At 42.9% G+C, this 18,040-nt stretch overlaps 1 protein-coding gene across 6 annotated transcripts in view; it reads right to left on the bottom strand.

Moving 5' to 3' along the window:
* RUBCNL (rubicon like autophagy enhancer) overlaps window positions 1–18,040 on the bottom strand; it is a 40,557-nt gene that overhangs the window by 17,645 nt on the left and 4,872 nt on the right. For 4 of the 6 annotated variants that reach the window (XM_061133581.1, XM_061133583.1, XM_061133584.1 and 1 more), the window contains exons 2-5: window positions 6,965–7,591; window positions 3,383–3,465; window positions 2,706–2,916; window positions 311–412 (exon numbers count right to left, since the gene is read on the bottom strand). In XM_061133581.1, the coding sequence (XP_060989564.1) occupies window positions 311–412; window positions 2,706–2,916; window positions 3,383–3,465; window positions 6,965–7,499 (931 nt within the window). In that variant the 5' untranslated portion in view covers window positions 7,500–7,591. Of the gene's footprint in view, window positions 1–310; window positions 413–2,705; window positions 2,917–3,382; window positions 3,466–6,964; window positions 7,592–10,288; window positions 10,886–10,908; window positions 11,218–18,040 lie in introns of those variants that run through there. The other 2 variants (XM_061133582.1, XM_061133579.1) reach the window with 2 other exon arrangements.

Here is an 18,040-nt window from a genome sequence, read left to right on the forward strand (position 1 = left end):
GTTATGAGATAACAGCTATTATGAGGACACAGATGGGATTTTAAAATATGCCCGTCTGAAATTTCACCAAAATATAATGGAGGGGGCCAAACAGATATCAGACCCTCATGGTATCTGCTTCTGCATTCAAATCTACATGAGATGAGAGATTAATATCAAGACATCATATTTTTTTTTTAACATCAGGGACACAATCTGATTTGGGGAGGGGTTTCCCTGAATGACAGTGTCTTATATTGTGTGTGATAAGTGTCATCAGGTGTGTGGGGGAGGGTGCCTCCATCACAGCCCATGAGTTTCCAAATCTCACCTACGATAACAAAGTCATCAAAATCACATTTGCAGTCCTCTTCCGTCACCTCAGAGAAAGTAGGTGTTTCAACCACTGGGCTCACCTGTAACACAGCGCAACCTAGAGGAAGAAAGGAAGAAGAAAAAAAGACTGTCTAACCTGCAACACCCGGCTACATTGAAATGGAGGAATGAAAGGGCTGAGTTGACCTGAAAAGAATTTTAAAATTCAGCTGCAATAATTAGAAAGGTCAGGGGGTGAGGAGGGAGGTGGGAGGGGAGTTCAGGACAGCGGGGACACATGTATACCTAGGGCTGATTCATGTTGATGCATGGCAAAAGCCATCACAATATTGTAAAGTACTTATCCTCCAGTTAAAACAAAAAGGGCAGGGAGCTATTTTTGTGTTGTTCTTATGTTCACAAGATTAAGTGAAACATACCGATGAGTCTATTGGGGTCGATAGGAGTATTCTACCTACTTCCATGGAAGTTTGATAATTTCCATAATACAAAGTTTAACAAGTGGAAGAGATGGGAGAAACAATCTTGTTGTTTTTGTTCACAATAAGGAAAAGAGTGTAGGTGACATGAACATTGTACTGGGTTAAGTGTGTGTGCTCACTCAGTCGTGTCCAGCTCTTTTGACCCCATGGACTGTAGCCCACTGTGGGACTTCCCAGGCAAGAATAACTGGTGTAGGTATCAAACCCATGTCTCCTGTGTCTCCTGCATTGGCAGGCAGATGCTTTACCACTGAGCTACCTGGGGAATCCACTAGGTTGAATATGTTCCCCTAAATGTCCTCTACCCAGCACCTATGAACGTGACTTCATATGGAAACAGGGTCCTTGTAATCAGGGTAAGCTGCAGTCACACTGGATCAGGGTGAGTCCTACAGCCAATGTGAGTGTAAAAAGAGGGAAGTTTGCACACACACACGGATACTCAGAGACCAAACATCCCGTGAACATGGAGGATTGGAGGGATGCGCTACAAGCCAGGAGCAGCAGCAACTGCCCAGTCTGGAGACAGGCAGGGACCAAATTCTCCCTCAAAGCCTCTAGAAGGAACCAACCTTCCAGACAATTCCATGGCCAACCTGTGACCTCCATGACTGTGAAAGGATCCATTTCTGTTGTCTTACACCACCCAATTTGTAGTATTTTGCTACAGGAGCTCCAAGACACTAATACAAATATGTTCATGCTTTTCTATCCCTAATACCAGCTTGGAGAATTAGCCTAAGAATATCTTCACACAGAGAGAAAAAAAGGGAAAACGGAAGGTTGTGATCACAAAGGAGTTTTTAAATCCATTTAAAGTGCTAAAATATTGAAAGCCGCCTAAATGCCAAATGACTGGGAAAAGACTTTGCAAATCATGCTCTTCAAGAAACACCCTCACTGAAAATGTGATCACTGGAAAAACATTCTAGCCGGGGGATATCAATTTCTCAGCTTTGGTTTCCTCCTGGGTTAAATGGGGGCAGTTTCACCCACTTCTGTGTTTCTTACACTCTTTTGATTATGATCAGCAGTAACATACAATTTACGTTGCAACCTGCTACAGGCACAAAAATATATATCACTGATAAAGTTCCAGGAAGCATCACTCACCCCATGTGAGGTGCGTGCTGATACTGTCCAATTGTTTGTTTGCTTTTTTAATACTTTTTTAATGTCTGGATCCATCTGCAATTTGTTGAACTCTGCTCTACCTCATGAAGTAACCTCTATGACCATAAATGTGATACTTGATAAAAGATCAATTTTTTATCTGGGTGGTAGAAATATTTTAAATTTTATTTAATATATTAATATTTTAAAAAATTCAGCTAAACATGAGCTTCCAGTCAACCAACTCAGTTGACCTGAAAAGAATTTTAAAATTCAGCTGCAATAATTAGAAAGGTCAGGGGGTGAGGAGGGAGGTGGGAGGGGAGTTCAGGACAGCAGGGACACATGTATACCTAGGGCTGATTCATGTTGATGCATGGCAAAAGCCATCACAATATTGTAAAGTACTTATCCTCCAGTTAAAACAAAAAGGGCATACTTATAAAATATTTCGGGCAAAGACCCACCTGTGGATTCCCAACATCTGTGGACACCCAGTGCATCACGGACTCCTTGTTACCAGGATGAATGAAAGAGGACAATTTGGGGAAGGCAGCCAGTGTAAGAAGAGGAATGCTGGGTGACAAGACAGAGGAAGGGGGAAAGCAGGATGGAGCCTAAGGAAAAGCACGTGGATTTCACAACTGAGTGGCACATTCCAATTCCTTTTCCATTCTAATTCCAAGTCAAGTGGCAGAAATGGTGGGGGTCATCAGGTTACTCCAGAAGGACAGAGTTTGACAGCTGTGTGCAGAGAATATAGCAGAAAGCTTCCTCATATTTGTCCCCACTCACCTTCATAGCCACTGTCAGATGAAGTGGAAGACCCAGATTCCTGCTTTATGTGGGTATAAAAGGTCCCTTCCAAGTCTGCCTGATCACTCCCAAGTGGCCTGCTGGCCTCTTCGGTACTCCAGGTTTCTGAGTGCTGCTGACTTAGAATATTACACTTCATTTTCTCCATGATGGATATAATCATATCTGCAACATAAAAGTGGGCATTTTCCTGCAGAGGCAAAGATGATCAGTTAAAATTCTCACAAGCATAATCAACTTGGTTTGCCCCCCTCCCCCCACTGAGGGTGTATTAGATTGAAAAATCAAGAAGTTATATTTAAGTGGAGTTAATGCATAGACATATATTTATTTCACTGTGTTATCATAGGTCATTACATCAAGAATAGCCCATATCTTCCAGAGGTGGAAGATTTAGCCCACTGCAACCAAAAGATGATGCAAGTTGAATTTCCTGTGATATTAAACCCTAGATTGGTGGTGCTGCAATGGGAGACATTACTCATCAATCATGGAAAATTTCCCAGCTGAGGTCAGACCCTACCAGTCAAATGTTGAAATGAAACTTATTTGTCATGCCTCCTCCAGTGAAGTTTACAGACTGAAATCAGAACAGGCATACTTCAAAGTGTTAACCCTCTTGGTGGTTTTAAAAAGAAGAAGGAAGCCATGTTCACCTTTTCTACATCAACAGGGAGAACGAATGCCTCTGGTGAGAAGGAATTTGAGGAAATAGTTCTTCCGCCAACTTGAACAGCATCTGCCAAGACAGCAAGTCATCAACAATGGAGAAAAAGAAATTAAAAGTTTATCTAAGGAAACAATTTTAGGGAGTGACTTTCAAATGTTGTTTAAAATATTAGCACAATTCTAGAATAAAATATGATGACACAAGAAGAAAGACTCCTCTGATGGTAGGCCTTGTAGATGGCAGAGGGTCATCATTTCTGCAAGAAGCTACTGGAATAACTTGAGAGGAATCCTTAGAGGAGGCAAGGGAGAACTATGGGAATGGAGGCAAGCAATGAGGAAAGTGGGGAAAGAGGAGGATCACGGAAACTACCTACAGGAGATGAGAAGGAATAGTCTGGAAGCAGGACCATAAGAATTACGGGATCATTCCTCCAACTCACTGCAAATGACCTAAAATTTCCTGTTTACAGTAATAACATCTATCTGAAGAAGGTCAGCACCACTTCTCTAAAATGATCTTCCTCTAGTCAGAAACAAGAAGAAACTGCAGAGGTTATATTCGGCTGACTCATCTATTCTGCATCCTTATTAAGCCACTCTATTACTGGCAATGAACGCCACCAAGACAAAAATGAGGTCTGTCATGTGATATCTGATTGCAGCACATACGGCAAAACATTTCTGCGACATCCATAAGCGCTGCTGTCCCGACCTGATGAATCAGAACCAAGTGCTACAGATGTCTTGATGGTTTTAAAGCTCTTGGGGTGGCAAACAGAGAGGCAAGCAGGATTCCTCCAACTACTGCAGGGAAGAACTGACTCCACGATGGATCTGTTTCTTTTACTTTAACCTGTGCTTCCCGTCGCTTTGGTTCACTAAAAGGATACTGTCCACACATAATGGCCTGTCTCAGGGAACCCTGCCCCTCTGCCTGAATGTTAAACCAAAATGCCTCTTCTTCAGGACCCTGTCCACCAGTAGATGGCTATAAGAAGGAAAAAATTAACACATTCCTTCCTGGAGGCTGGCCATTCCAGGAGATAGTTGTAAGATTAACGGTCTTTTTTACTTTACATCCTCACTTCCCCCATCTCTGTTCTATAAAAGAACCTGGCATCCAGACCGTGATAAGATGGTTATTTTGAGACATTAGTCTACCATCTTCTGGGTCAGCCGGCTTTCTGAATAAAGTCATATTCCTTGCCTCAACACCTCATCTCTCAGTTAATTGACCTGTCGTGTGATGAGCAGAGTGGGTTTGGACTCAGTAACATAACCCCTTCCTTGCCTTGTGTTCAAGAACTCCACTGTTCCATGGAAAACTTTGGACCTCTTAGCTTCAGAAGCCATCTGGGGTGGGCAAACTTTTTCTGAAAAGGACTATATAGGAAATGTAGGACCTGAGGGCCACACATCCTGCTGCAATTATTACTCAGTTCTGCCATTGCCCTGAGAAAGCAGCTATAAGCAAAACAAACACAACTTTATCTGTAAAATCAGAAGTCTGGTGGCATTGGGTTACAGGTCCTGGTTTGGGGACTCTGAGGATAGAGGGGAAAATGCAGAGAAAAGTCAGGTAGTGGCTTCCAGTTCCAGCTCTCCACACACCAGCTGTGCCTCTGCAGTAAAATTTCCTCATCCTAGGAATTAGGATAATCATTTTATTAGGAAACTAAAGGAGCTGAGGAATGTAGGAGCACTGTAAACGTGGAGATCCTTAGCCAACAAAAGGAACTGTTTCTTACAGCCTCAGGAAATGCAGACAGGTTCAGCTGCGTTTCCCTCCCATATAATCTAAGAAAGGAAATCCCTGCTACTGCCATTTGAGATGCAGCAGATCCAGGAAAATGCCTCATGGCAAATGCCTGTTCTGCCTATTACTGCCTCCTACACCAAAGAAAGAACCAGATCACTCGGGGCTTCTTTTCCTTAAACCGGGGGAATGAATCCCCTTGCCAGGTTTAAGACGGATGGTCAAAAAATGGAGTGGTTTTCACTGTTTTTGAACAGAAGGGGCTGGTGTGTTTGTTTTCTTTCTGGGACAAAGGATAATTTTATATTCTTTAAAGATATCCTTTGATGTGGACCATTTTTTTTAAAGTCTTTATTGAATTTGTTACAATACTGTTTCTGTTTTATGTTTTGGGTTTTTTTTTTTTTTTTAGCTGAGAGGCATGTGGGATCTTAGCTTCCTGAGCAGAGATTTAACCTGCTCCCTCTGTACTGGAAAGCAAAGTTGTAACCACTGAACCACCAGGGAAGTCCCAGAAAGGATAATTTTACATTGCAGAACAACTTCTTGCACAGGAACACAAAAAGTTATTTGGGGCAGGGGTACATTAGGCCCTAAAGATCATCTTCTGTTTATAACTTGTCATGGTGGTGTTCTGTGGGAAAGACTTTCAATTTTCTCTCTTTTCTCCTCACCCTCCCATGAGACAATCAAGTAGGAGACTAATTTCTCAGTTTTCAACCACTAAATTTGAAAGTCACTTTTTTTCCTGAGAACTATCCAGGCAGATGAGCAAAAAGGAAAAAAAAAGGCCTGCAATCAGACTGAGCTACTGAGCATGCATGCCATCAAACTGTGCCATATTGCTCAAACTTGGTTCTTATCTCAAAGTTAACTCATTGAAAAGATTGTCCAGAATCTGCTTACTCTTAAATTGTATGTTAAAGATTGTCACTATCTCTGAGTTTTCAAAAGTTTCAGTAGAACAAATAAACCTCATATCTTAGGAAAGGGAGAGGACTGGTTTCTGCTAATAAGAAATAAATACACGTGCGTGTACACACACACAAACACACACACATACACACACAATTTAAAAGGCAGCTTTTAAATTGCTTTGAAATAAAAAACTTCCTTGACTATTTGAACTAGGATTCCAACAAAAATACAAATTAATGCAAAGTGTGAATATAGTATAATTAATATTTAAAATTAACTAAGCATGCCACAAATCATAACAATAAAACTTAATTTATTGACTCAAGTGGCATCGGGCATGGATTACTTGGGTTTCAGAATTTGGGCATTTTAGGAATATGTGCCTGACCTTAGAGCAACGGGAGACCTGGTTTTAATTGGAAAAAAGTTTTGTCCAGTTCGGAGGAATTGTGGTTCCTATTTTTAAACCTTACTATTTTTCTAGTCGCACCCTGTCCAGGTAAATCTAACAGGTGAGGCGTGTTCCTCTCCCACATGGGCACTAGTGTGAACTGGGGCTCACTCTGTGGGGACCACTTTCCACCATCACGCTGAATGCAGAGCACTTCCGGTGCTCTCCCACAGGGCCCACACCCATGCTCTAAGATGACAGCTGACACTGATAATTGACTAAGTTCTCTTGCAGTCTCAGGAGAAAGGGAATTCTTGACTCCATCAGTTGTGACCCTCCCAGTGGCTGGGCTAAAGATGATATGAACTGAGCTGGCGCCCTGGCTGGTGAGCATCTTGGAAAACTGGGAGCGTTTTCCTCACGAGGAATACTCAGCCTCAGCCCCGAGCAAGAGCAGGTGTGAGATCAGACAGGAAGGGTGGAAGTCTAAACTAGAGTTACCTGCATCAGCAGAAGCTGTCAGCTGGGAAGGCTTGAAAAAAGCCCTGCCATCCTCAGGACGTGGGGGACCAGACACAGTCTTGGAGCTCGTGATCAGAGACGTGTGAGGACAGCGTCTTGGGAGCACTGCCCGCTCTTCCTTCGAGGTAAGAGAGGAGTCACTGCTGTTGCCAGCAGAGCCCCGGGCAGAGGAGCTGCCCATGGAGTCCGTGGTGCCCTTCGACAGTGATGTCTCCACCAGGGAGTCCCCAAGAGACAAGGGTGAAGCGCCCAAGGGAGATCTGGTGTCGGACACAGTGTGGCTCTCTCTGTTCCCCACTGCGAGCCCCTGGGGGAACGAGTCCTGCAGCTCTTGCTGCATACATGGGGGGTTAATCCAGGCAGCTTTGTGCCTTGTGAACCTGATATCTGATGGGCAAGAGGGGTGCTCAGTGTCCAGGAGGCTGGGCAAACCATCAGTGTCGCCTGGGTCATCGCTGACCCCTTCCCAGGGGTCCACAGGTGAGTCCTGCCGGCTCGAAGACTGTGACACCATCTTCAGGGCTCAGGGCTAGTGTGAATTCCCTTGTGCTGTTGGATTGGACCTTGAACTCACCACATGGCCAGCTGGAGGGCTGGAGAGCTTATCTGCAATGAGTGAGAATCATTTACCATAAACAAGGGCTCAATCATATTTTTTAACTCCACAATCTTATGAGGAAGCAAAGAAACTTCATGTTTCAACAGTCTGGACTTTTCCCTATACAACACAGTAAACTCCACTTAGATTTAAAAGTAAAATATTAAGTAGGCCATAAAACTAGCAGTAAATGTAAGGGATATGACACTGAGATAGGAAAGGGGTTTCAAAGGATAAAAATAATTCTTTTTTATGCAAGGATAAAGTCGTATAAGGATACCGCTGATAAAAAAAACTAAAACAACAGCAAAATGTAAAACATTCCATGCATTATTTCAAAATTAAATGTCAAACCCAAAATGGGAATGCTGCCTAGGAGGAAAGACATGTTTTCATAGTTTTCTAAATTATTATTATTGGGGTATAATTGCTTTACAGTGTTGTGTTGGTATCTGCTATACAAAAGAAGTGAATCAGCTATAACTATACATACATCCCCTCCCTCTTGGATCTTCCTCCCAACCCACATCCCACCCTTCTAGGTCATCACAGAGCATTGAGTTGCGCTGCCTGCACTAGCTATCCCACTAACTGTCTATTTTACATATGGTAGTATATGTATGTTTCTTCTTTTTATTTACTTTGTGGTCGTATTTCAACAAAGTGGACCCAGGGCATGTGAAACAGAACAACCAACAGCACCAAAAACTTGGTTTTGTGTAACTGTACATGAGCTTATGAAACTTACTTAGATTACAAAAGCAATAAAAAGTTATGATTTGCTTATAATGTCTAAAGAACACACTGTCATCTAGATGCTGTCTTTAAAACAGTCCACTCGCTTTTTAGCTCCATTTTTATTTAGTAAATCAGGCAATGATTACAATGTTGAGAGTGACACAGATGAGAAGCATTCTTGTCACTAATTACAGCCCAGCACGTGTGTCTTCCTGACACTCTCCCGCTGTCCCTCACATTGTAAAGCTCAGCCTTCAACGGTCACCGCGAGACTGGCAAGGGGAAGGTTTAGCAATGAAGGTGTCTGCTTGGACACTGAGCCTAAACAAAGGGTGAAGTCCATAGGTACACTTCAATAAGCCGAAGCTCTGGTCCTCATAAAGTTCCAGGGCTTTAAACATCATCTTTATGTATACAGGTGACTCCCACATGGATCTCTATTCCTGACCTCCCCTGAACGCCAGACTAGTGTATCCTACTGCTTATTTGACATTTGTCTAGGGGCATCACACCTGATATATCCAAAGAAACACTGATTTCCAGCCCCTTCTCCCACCCGCTGGCCAAATCTGCTCCTTCCTGGTTTTCCCCATCTCAGGAAACATACCCCCCAGTTGCTGAAGTCCCAAATCTAGGAGTCATCATGACCCTATCTTCCAGAGCTCTCCATCTTTAACCCACCAGCAAGCTTATTCCTGAACTTCCCCGGTAGCTCAGAGGTAAAGAATCTGCCTGCTGATGCAGGAGACACAGGAGACTCAGGTTCGATCTCTGGTTGGGAAAGATCCCTGGAGGAGGAAATGGCAACCCACTCCAGTATTCTTGTCTAGAAATCCCACGGACAGAGGATCCTGGTGGGTTACAGTCCATGGGGTCACAAAGAATCAGACGTGACTGAGGACAACAACAAGCTTACATCCATAGCTACCACCTAGTCTAAGTCACCATTTTTCCGATGGTCTCCCTGATTCTTCTCACCTGTTTATAATCAAGTTATTCAGAGATATCTTTTATAAATCTAAATCAATCCCCTATCTGACCCTGTCAACTACAAATTGGCACTTGCCATCTACCTCTGCAAGGATTAAACGTATGCTGCTGAAGCTACTGATTTTCAACACCCCCTGAAGGAGTTCAGGGTGGAGAGCAGAAATGAGGCACCCCGTGCTCCGGGGATGAGGCAGGATAGGTCTTCAGATAGTTAAGATATTTTCAGGAGCTGATTTTATGAGCCAATTTGTATATCTCCTCATATCTAGAAAAGCCCTAAAATCCTTCATGGTGATGACTATTCCTCGTGACTAGCAGAAAGCATCACAAGACTAGCAGAAAACTTTTGGAAAATAAGTGCTTGATTGCATATACTCTCCCATCACTAAAATCACACATATACTGACCTTCCCCACTGCCTCTTTGGAGCAGTTTCTCAGAGCTATCTGAGGTGCTGTCTCCCGGGCGAGAACCCTCATTTAAAACTTAACTCACAGGCTTCCCTGGTGGCTCAGTAGTAAAGAATCCGCCTGCCAATGCAGGAGACACAAGTTCGATCCCTGGTCTGGGAAGATCCCACCTGCTGTGGAGCAACTAAGCCTGTGCACCACAACCGTGAGCCAGTGCTCTCAAGCCCAGGGACTCAGCTACTGCGCCCATGTGCCACAACTAGAGAAAAGCCTGTGCAGCAGCAAAGACCCACAGCTTAAAATAAACACATAAATAAGATTATATTATATAATTATAAATTATAGTAAAAATTATATAATTAATAATATTATATACTTATAAATTGTATTAATAACTATATAATTAATATTATATAATTATAAGTTATATTAATATAAATACAAATAAAATTATATAAAATAAAACTTAACTCGTAACTCTCACGTTGTGCATTTTTTTTTAAGTTGACAACTCTCACCCCCATCACAGCTTCCCATTAAATCCCGAATAAAATCCAAAACCCTTACCTTGTCCCCCACGCACGACATGACCCTGTCCCGCAGACTTCTCTGGCCTGTCCACCCTCTGTCAGTCCCAGCTACGAAGCAAGCTCTTGACTCCCACAAGCTCTTGTTCACCTTCTGTTTCAGTCCGTCTGTTTGGACCGCTCTCCCCTCAAATGACCACACATCCGACACTTCCTGTCTTATGCACTCCTGGGTTTATGAATGACTTCCTCAAAGAAGTCTTTCCTAACCACCTCTCCTAACACAGTTCCCTGGTTACACCTCATCACACCACTTTGCTTAATCGTCAGCAGAGTAGCTCTCACTTCCCGCCGCCTACTGTCATCCTTGTCCACCTCTCCTCCCCTGACTAGAAGCCCCAGGAGAGCCGGGGCCTTGTCTCAGACTGGCCGATGGGGGCTCAATAAGAGCTACAGACTGAATGAACAAAGCCAGCAAAATGAAAATAGAGTTACAGGCTAGAGAAAAGACTTCTGTGATTGATACAACTGCACTACTATCACGGCAGACCTTCTCATCATAGATGGAAGTGAGTCCCTGTTTCCTAAAGATACGAAATTTTTCTCACCCAATGCTTACAAATAGACCCAAAAAGGCAATGTGAAAATCGTTCTAAAAACCTTTGGGTTTTCTTGATTTGGGGGTCTTCCATTCTAGCTCACAGCTTTTGCAGTGATGCAGGAGACATGTTGTTCAGTCACTCAGTCATGTCCGACTCTTTGTGACCCCGTGGACTGCAGTCCACCAGGCTCCTCTGTCCATAGGATTTCCCAGGCAAGAATCCCAGAGTGGCTCGCCATTTCCTTCTCCAGGAGATCTTTCCAGACCAGGAATCAAACCCACGTCTCCTGCATTGGCAGACAGATTCTTCACCACTGAGCTACCAAGGAAGACTGACGCAGGAGAAAGACAGGCAGACATATATGTGTGTGTGTGTGTGTGTGTGTGTGTGTGTGTGTGTGTGTGTGTGTGTGTACACCAACTCAATGGACATGGGTTTGGGTGGACTCTGGGAGTTGGTGATGGACAGGGAGGCCTGGCGTGCTGCAGTGCATGGAGTCACAGAGAGTTGGACACAACTGAGTGACTGAACTGAACTGAATGTGTATATATATGCCATCCTGAGAACACAGTACAAGCTCCAAATCACCAGTCACAAAATATCACAGGATTTGGTGATAAACTGCCAGCTCTCCCTATCTGAAGTGTTTCATCTTCCTTCTCCCGAGCTCAAACCCCACCTGTGCCCCAATCTCTCTGTCACACATCTTTTCCTCTCCAGTAGTTTCAAGTGTTATAATTTAAAAAAAAAAAAAGCCCACCCATGACTATGGTTTTATAAAATGCCCCAAACATAGAAGTCTAGAGTAAAAAGTGAGGCCTTCTCATCACACCAAGCCCCACCAACCCCAATTCTTTCCCAGAAATAACACTGTCAACCACTTTATTCCTTCCAGATCTTCTATGAATTAACATACGTATGTCAGATCAGAAGATGTGTCATTTTTTTTCTTATACACACATGCCATCACACCGGACATATGCTAAACATACTTTCTTTTTCTCTCAATATGTCTTGAGGGTACATACTCTTTTTTTTTAACTATCTTACCACTTTTAGGGTATAAATATATCATAATTTCTTAGTCATATTCCTATTAATGAAAATTCATTTTCAGTTTTTTACTATTATAAAATATACAGCAATGAACATCTCCATTCATATTGCTTTTTGTTGGTTTTCTTTTATTATACCTTTTCTTTTACTAGTTCTAATTTTGGTTCTGAGCCCCTGGCCTATGATAATCTTACTATTTCCAAAAGAATGAAGCTATGTAAGTCGTGTTTTATTCTCATATTTCTACATATCATATTTAGTTTTCTGTGTGTGAGATGATTACAACTGAGAAATCATATGGTAAGTAATAGTGTGATCCCTGTGTTTTTATAAACAGATTAAAGTTAATAATTCAAAGAGAATGTTATTTATGAGCCTCTCAGATGTGGAAACAACTGCACTGAGCAAAAACAAGACTTTCTTATAAAAAGTAATTTTCAGAAGCAGGTGCTTGTTCTACTTCCTTCTAGAAAGATGTTCTTGTTTCACACAAAGAGCCCGCAGATCTTGGCTTTGCCAGGTTATAAAATAAGAGCCTTTTAGAGCGGGAACAGAACCACAGGAATTCAAGCTGTATCTAAGGTCACGGCTGGGTAGTGGCAGAGAAAGGATGGCAAGCCAGGCTGGACACTCACTAAGCAGCATGAGTCTCCCTGAGAGGTACACGGACACGGAGGGCAGAGCAGTGACTGGGAACAAAGCCCAGTTCCTGGTGATAAGATGCCATCTCCATCTCTTGGTCTTTGGGGCAACAGGTAATTCACGAGATATCAAGAAATGGTTGCTGGTTATGTTGTTTATTGCCACACTGCTCACAAACTGTAATTCAACTAAACAGATATTCATTGAGCACATACTACATGACTGGCATTGTTTTGTTTTGGTAGCACCGGGGTTACAGTGGTGACTAAGATAAGCTTCCTGACTTCCAGTAGCCTACATTCTGGCAGAGGGGAGACGGGGACTAAACACATACACTGATACCTCTCAGGGACTGACTGGCAGTAGATAATATGAACCTAAGGAATGACTGGCATCTTCTCCAAGTCCTCCCCACTGTCATAAATGAGCTCCTTTGGATCAGAGATGCTTATGTGCAAAGATAAAAATCCATCTCCAACCACATATTAAAGGAAGAGAAATTTAGTTGCAAAGCTTACTGTCATTTCTACTGGGATTTTCCTTTTGAGAGTAAACACAGGCCAGATTACTAGTTAACACATGGGCAGCAGCAAAGGCCCAAGACAAAGAAGAGACTCCAGGACTTCCCCCACCCACCCTAAATCATTCTGGAAGGTCCCTGTGCATTGGACTCAGTGGTCCCACTGAGAATGACTGCATCACTAGGGCCACTGCTGGGATACAACATCCACTCCAAAGATGCAACCTTTGCAAGAGGGGAAGATGACTCATTGTGAGTCACCATGACCTCTAGAGTGACCTCACAAAAGCCCAGTAGACTACAGTATTAGTCGCTCAGTTGTGTCCAACTCTCTGCGACCCTATGGACTGTAGCCCACCAGGTTCCTCTGTTCATGGGATTCTCCAAGGCAAGGATGTGGAGTGGGTTGCCATTCCCTTCACCAGGGGATATTCCCAACCCAGGGATCAAACCCAGGTCTTCTGCATTACAAGCAGATTCTTTCCCATCTGAGCCACAAGGTAGGCCCAAGCAGCCAGCATTTTGATGGTAGATAAACTACTTTGGCAGCTAATAAAAACCCTTAACAATCTTAAAGATACTCCATGAATAGGCAAAGTATGTCGGGTTTAGGATTTGGGGTTTTCTCTGCCTCAGCACTAGCTAGTACCTGAATACACAGCTGGGAGCATCCGAGTAAAGGCTCATCTTAAATGTGATCTTCTCAGAGAGGCCTCCCTGGTTACCCTATAAACAATGGCAACTGCCCTCCCTAATAGCGCCTCTCCCCCTCGGCAACTCTAGTTTTTTCTCCTTACTCCTCACCACTAATCATCATTTTGTTTAACCTCAATGACTAACACCCACTAGAATGTAAAATCTTTGAGGGCAGTTTTTTTTTTTTTAATATTTATTTGGCTGCATCTGGTTTTCGTTGTGGCACACAGAATCTATGACCTTTGCTGGGGCGTGTACGACCTAGTTCCCTGACCAGGAATTGAACCCGGGGCCCTTGCATTGGGAATGCAGTCTTAGCCACTGGGGAAGTTCCCAGGTTGTTGGCTTTTGTTTTTTTTTTAACTGGAGAATAATTGCTTTACAATGCTGTGTTAGTTTCTGCTGTACAATGAAGTGAATCAGCTATGTAACTTTTATTTGGATCACTGCTCTGCCCCTGGTATCTAGAGCAGGGGCACATAATAGGTACCCAACAAATACATTGAGTGTATGAATAAGAATGAACAAACTCACCAACAGTACCTAAGCATGGTTATATTGGCTATTTCTATTGCCTAAGAAAGGAATCCAAGAACAGGCATCACCCTGTAGAAGAAACTGGAGATTACAACCTACAAGAGCTGCCAACAATTTCTTTAGAACAGAGGATGTTAGAGAAGAGAAATCGCAAACAGGAGTTGAGTGTGAAAGGTCGCATTCATTCCTTACAACTTCATGGTGTCTTAGTGAGCATGCCCAGTAAGAGACAAAAGCAAGCAGAGAGTGAAATGATCTTGAACCACGGCACGTGAGCCCTTCGGTTAAGACAGTTCCCCAGAACCTCTTCCCATCTTTCTGTATCCACTTCCCTTCGTGTTTTGACTTTAAACAAAGGCTCATATCCCCCCAGGACATCTGCACACTCAAGTGATCCCAGATCACCCAGAAATCATCAAGATGCCCAATAATGAGACTTCATGGCTCTGTGTCAGGGGCCGGGAATCAGAGTCAACTGCAGTTTTCAGCCAGCTGCACCTCCACTGTGTTCTCACGACAACAGCACAGGGAAGAACAGTTTACTGCAGTGGGGGCGGGCGGCGTCACCTGACTCCTCTCTGGGCAACTTAACCTTGGCCGTGACCCTTACTTGTGAAGGTCTGTTGTCAGAAGAACACAGAGGAAGGACAGAAAGCAGGGTGGGGTGGGAAGGGGAAGACCCAGCCAGGGCAGAGGTCAAGGAACCCCACATATTTGCTTAAGAAGACTTCAGGGTTGCCCAAGATGCACAATGACTGACTTCCCCTGTGGTCACTGCATATGTCACACGTAACACTCTCATTCTGCACAATGAAAATTTATGATATTTCAGGTGTTCTTAGACCAGTCTGGGAACTGAAATGCAGCCCATCAGGGAACTCGCCCAAAGTCTATTAGCAATCAGCAGTAGAAGAACAAAAATAAAAGTCCAGCACCTGACGCAAAGCTCCTTCCCCTGGTATTTATGTGTTCCGTGTGGGCTGAAATTAGCAGGATATTTTCAGTTTCCTTAGCAAAGTAATTTTAAGAATTTCCCCATCAGGTGTGTCACAAAGCATGGGATTAAGAACCACACAGCTACATATATTTGATCCCATGCCTTCAGAACAGTTGTCCCCAGAATTTTATGATATGACTTCCTATTTGAAAAAAATCTTTATATTTACATCTCCAATATAAGACTATTTACTTATAAATCTTACATATGCACAGATATTCTAATACACTGTATAACTATAAAGCATTATTGAAACAGATACAAGAGCAGAGCATTTTGTTCTTGCTTTCCAATGAATCATCTTGTACCCTGCTGCTGCTGCTAAGTCGCTTCAGTCATGTCCGACTCTGTGCAGCCCCATAAACGGCAGCCCACCAGGCTCCTCCATCCCTGGGATTCTCCAGGCAAAAACACTGGAGTGGGTTGCCATTTCCTTCTCCAATGCATGAAAGTCAAATGTGAAAGTGAAGTCGTTCAGTCGTGTCCGACTCTTTGAGACCCCATGGACTGCAGCCCACCAGGCTCCTCCATCCATGGGATTCTCCAGGCAAGAATACTAAGGTATATAACTTCCACTCTGGGGACCACTGCTCAAGTAATGCTTTACTCAAAATCTTATATACAAAAATCAGTAACAAAAAAGACATACATGAATATAATTAGATAACTAAATAAGACTTAAAGATGGCTAGATTCCCATGTTTGGGGAAAATATTGGGTTGGAAAAATCCAGACGAACTTTTGGCCAATTCAATTAAGTGGGGAGCCATATTAGAAAACAGTTTGACAGTTCTTCAAAAGTTTCAACATACAGTTACCATTTGAGCAAGCAATCCCACTCCTGCCTACATATCCAAGAGAAGCAAAAGTATGTGTTAACATAAAAAACTTACATGTAAATATTTTAAAATTGAGATATATTTGAGTTTAACGTGTACAGCATAATGATTTGAGTTACATACATCATGAAGCCATTATCACAGTAAGTTTAGTGAACATCCATCCTCTCATAAAGTCACAAAATTAAAGAAAGAGAAAGATTTTTCCTTATGATGAGAACTCTCAGGATTTACTCTCTTGACAACATTCACACATAACACACAGCAGTCAGTGTTAGTTATATTCATCCTGTTGTACATTACAACTCTAGTACTTATTTATCTTAGGGCTGGACATCAGTACCTTCGACAGCTTTTATCCAGTTGTCCCTCCCCTCCCCCTCCACTCTCATCACTGGCAACCAAATGTCTGACCTCCTCTTTTAAAATCTGCTTTTGGAGTATAGTTGACCTACAGCACTGTGCTAGTTCCTGTTACACAACACAACACAGTGATTTGTTATTTCTGTACACACATGAGCGTTAGTGGCATGGTTCAGAAGAGTTAAAAAGTAGAAACAGCCCAAATGTCCATCGATCAATAAACAAAGGATGCTACTTTGGTCACCTGATGTGAAGAGCCAATTCATTGGAAAAGACCCCGATGCTGGGAAAGATTGAGGGCAGGAGGCGAAGAGGACGACAGAGGGTGAGATGGTTGGATGGCATCACCGACTCCATGGACATCAGTTTGACCAAACTCTGGGAGATGGTGAAGGACAAGGACGCCTGGCATGCTGTAGTCCATGGGGTTGCAAAGAGTTGAACACAGCTGAGCAACTGGACAGACAGACAGCCATACAGTGTAACATCATTCAGCCACAGTAAGAAGGGAAGTACCAATACATGCTATAATATGACTGAGCCCTGAAAACCCTACTAAGTGAAAGAAGTCATTGACAAAAAATATTTCTTATTTCTTTATGAATGAATGAAATTGTTCAGAATAGGCAAACCCATAGAGACAGAAAGTACATTAGCAGTTCCTTTGGGGGATGGGAAGATAGGGGCGACAGGTAAAAATGTCTCTCTGAGGTTCTAAATGTTTTCAAATCAACTGTGGTGATGCTGGCACATATCTGTGAAGATATGAAAACCACTGGATTGTATACTTACAATGGGTAAATTCATGTTATGTCAATTCTATCTGCATCTTAATAATGCTGTTGAAAAAATGAAATTGGCCAAAGCCATCTCCCTTCCAAAAGGTCTAGAAAGACTAGAGATGCTGTATTTCTGTGGACCACAGGCATCAAAGGAGCATGAGCTGAGAACAATGGAACTGAAAGTTAAAAGGGGAAATAGAGACTAGACAAGGGAGCAGGAATAAATGTGCCTAAAGTAAGCATGGAGAAGGGAGAGAGCAAGAAGTGAGAATGCCACGACTGACTTATGCAGAAAAAACCCCCAAGGGCTGGTAACAGCAACACCATCGGCGTGATGGCTGGGTACCGGGGCATTGCTTGTCTGCACTGAGGGTTACAGGCGTCCACCCTTCTCTTTACACCAGCACTGCGGGGGAGGTTCTACTGGTCCCAATTTATAGATGGGACGACAAAGTCAGAGAGGTTAAGTATCATGGTCATGTTCGGTTAAGTGCCTATCTTTCAGAAACATATACAGAAGGATTTAGAACTGATAGAATTTCTGGAATGTGCTTTAAAATAATACAGCGGGAAGGTCCAGGGAGGGATATGGATGAAACACAATGGGCCATGTTGATCACTGTTGAGGATGGGAGGAGGGCACGTGGACTGTTCTCTCTACTTAATGTTTGAAATCTTCCGTAAGACAATTCCCAAGTTAAAAAAAAAAACCTTCATATGCGCCATGTCTTTCTGTGTCCCTAAGTTACCCCTCTGTC

Source organism: Dama dama, chromosome 30 (genome assembly GCF_033118175.1).
Source record: "Dama dama isolate Ldn47 chromosome 30, ASM3311817v1, whole genome shotgun sequence".
NCBI lineage: Eukaryota > Metazoa > Chordata > Mammalia > Artiodactyla > Cervidae > Dama > Dama dama.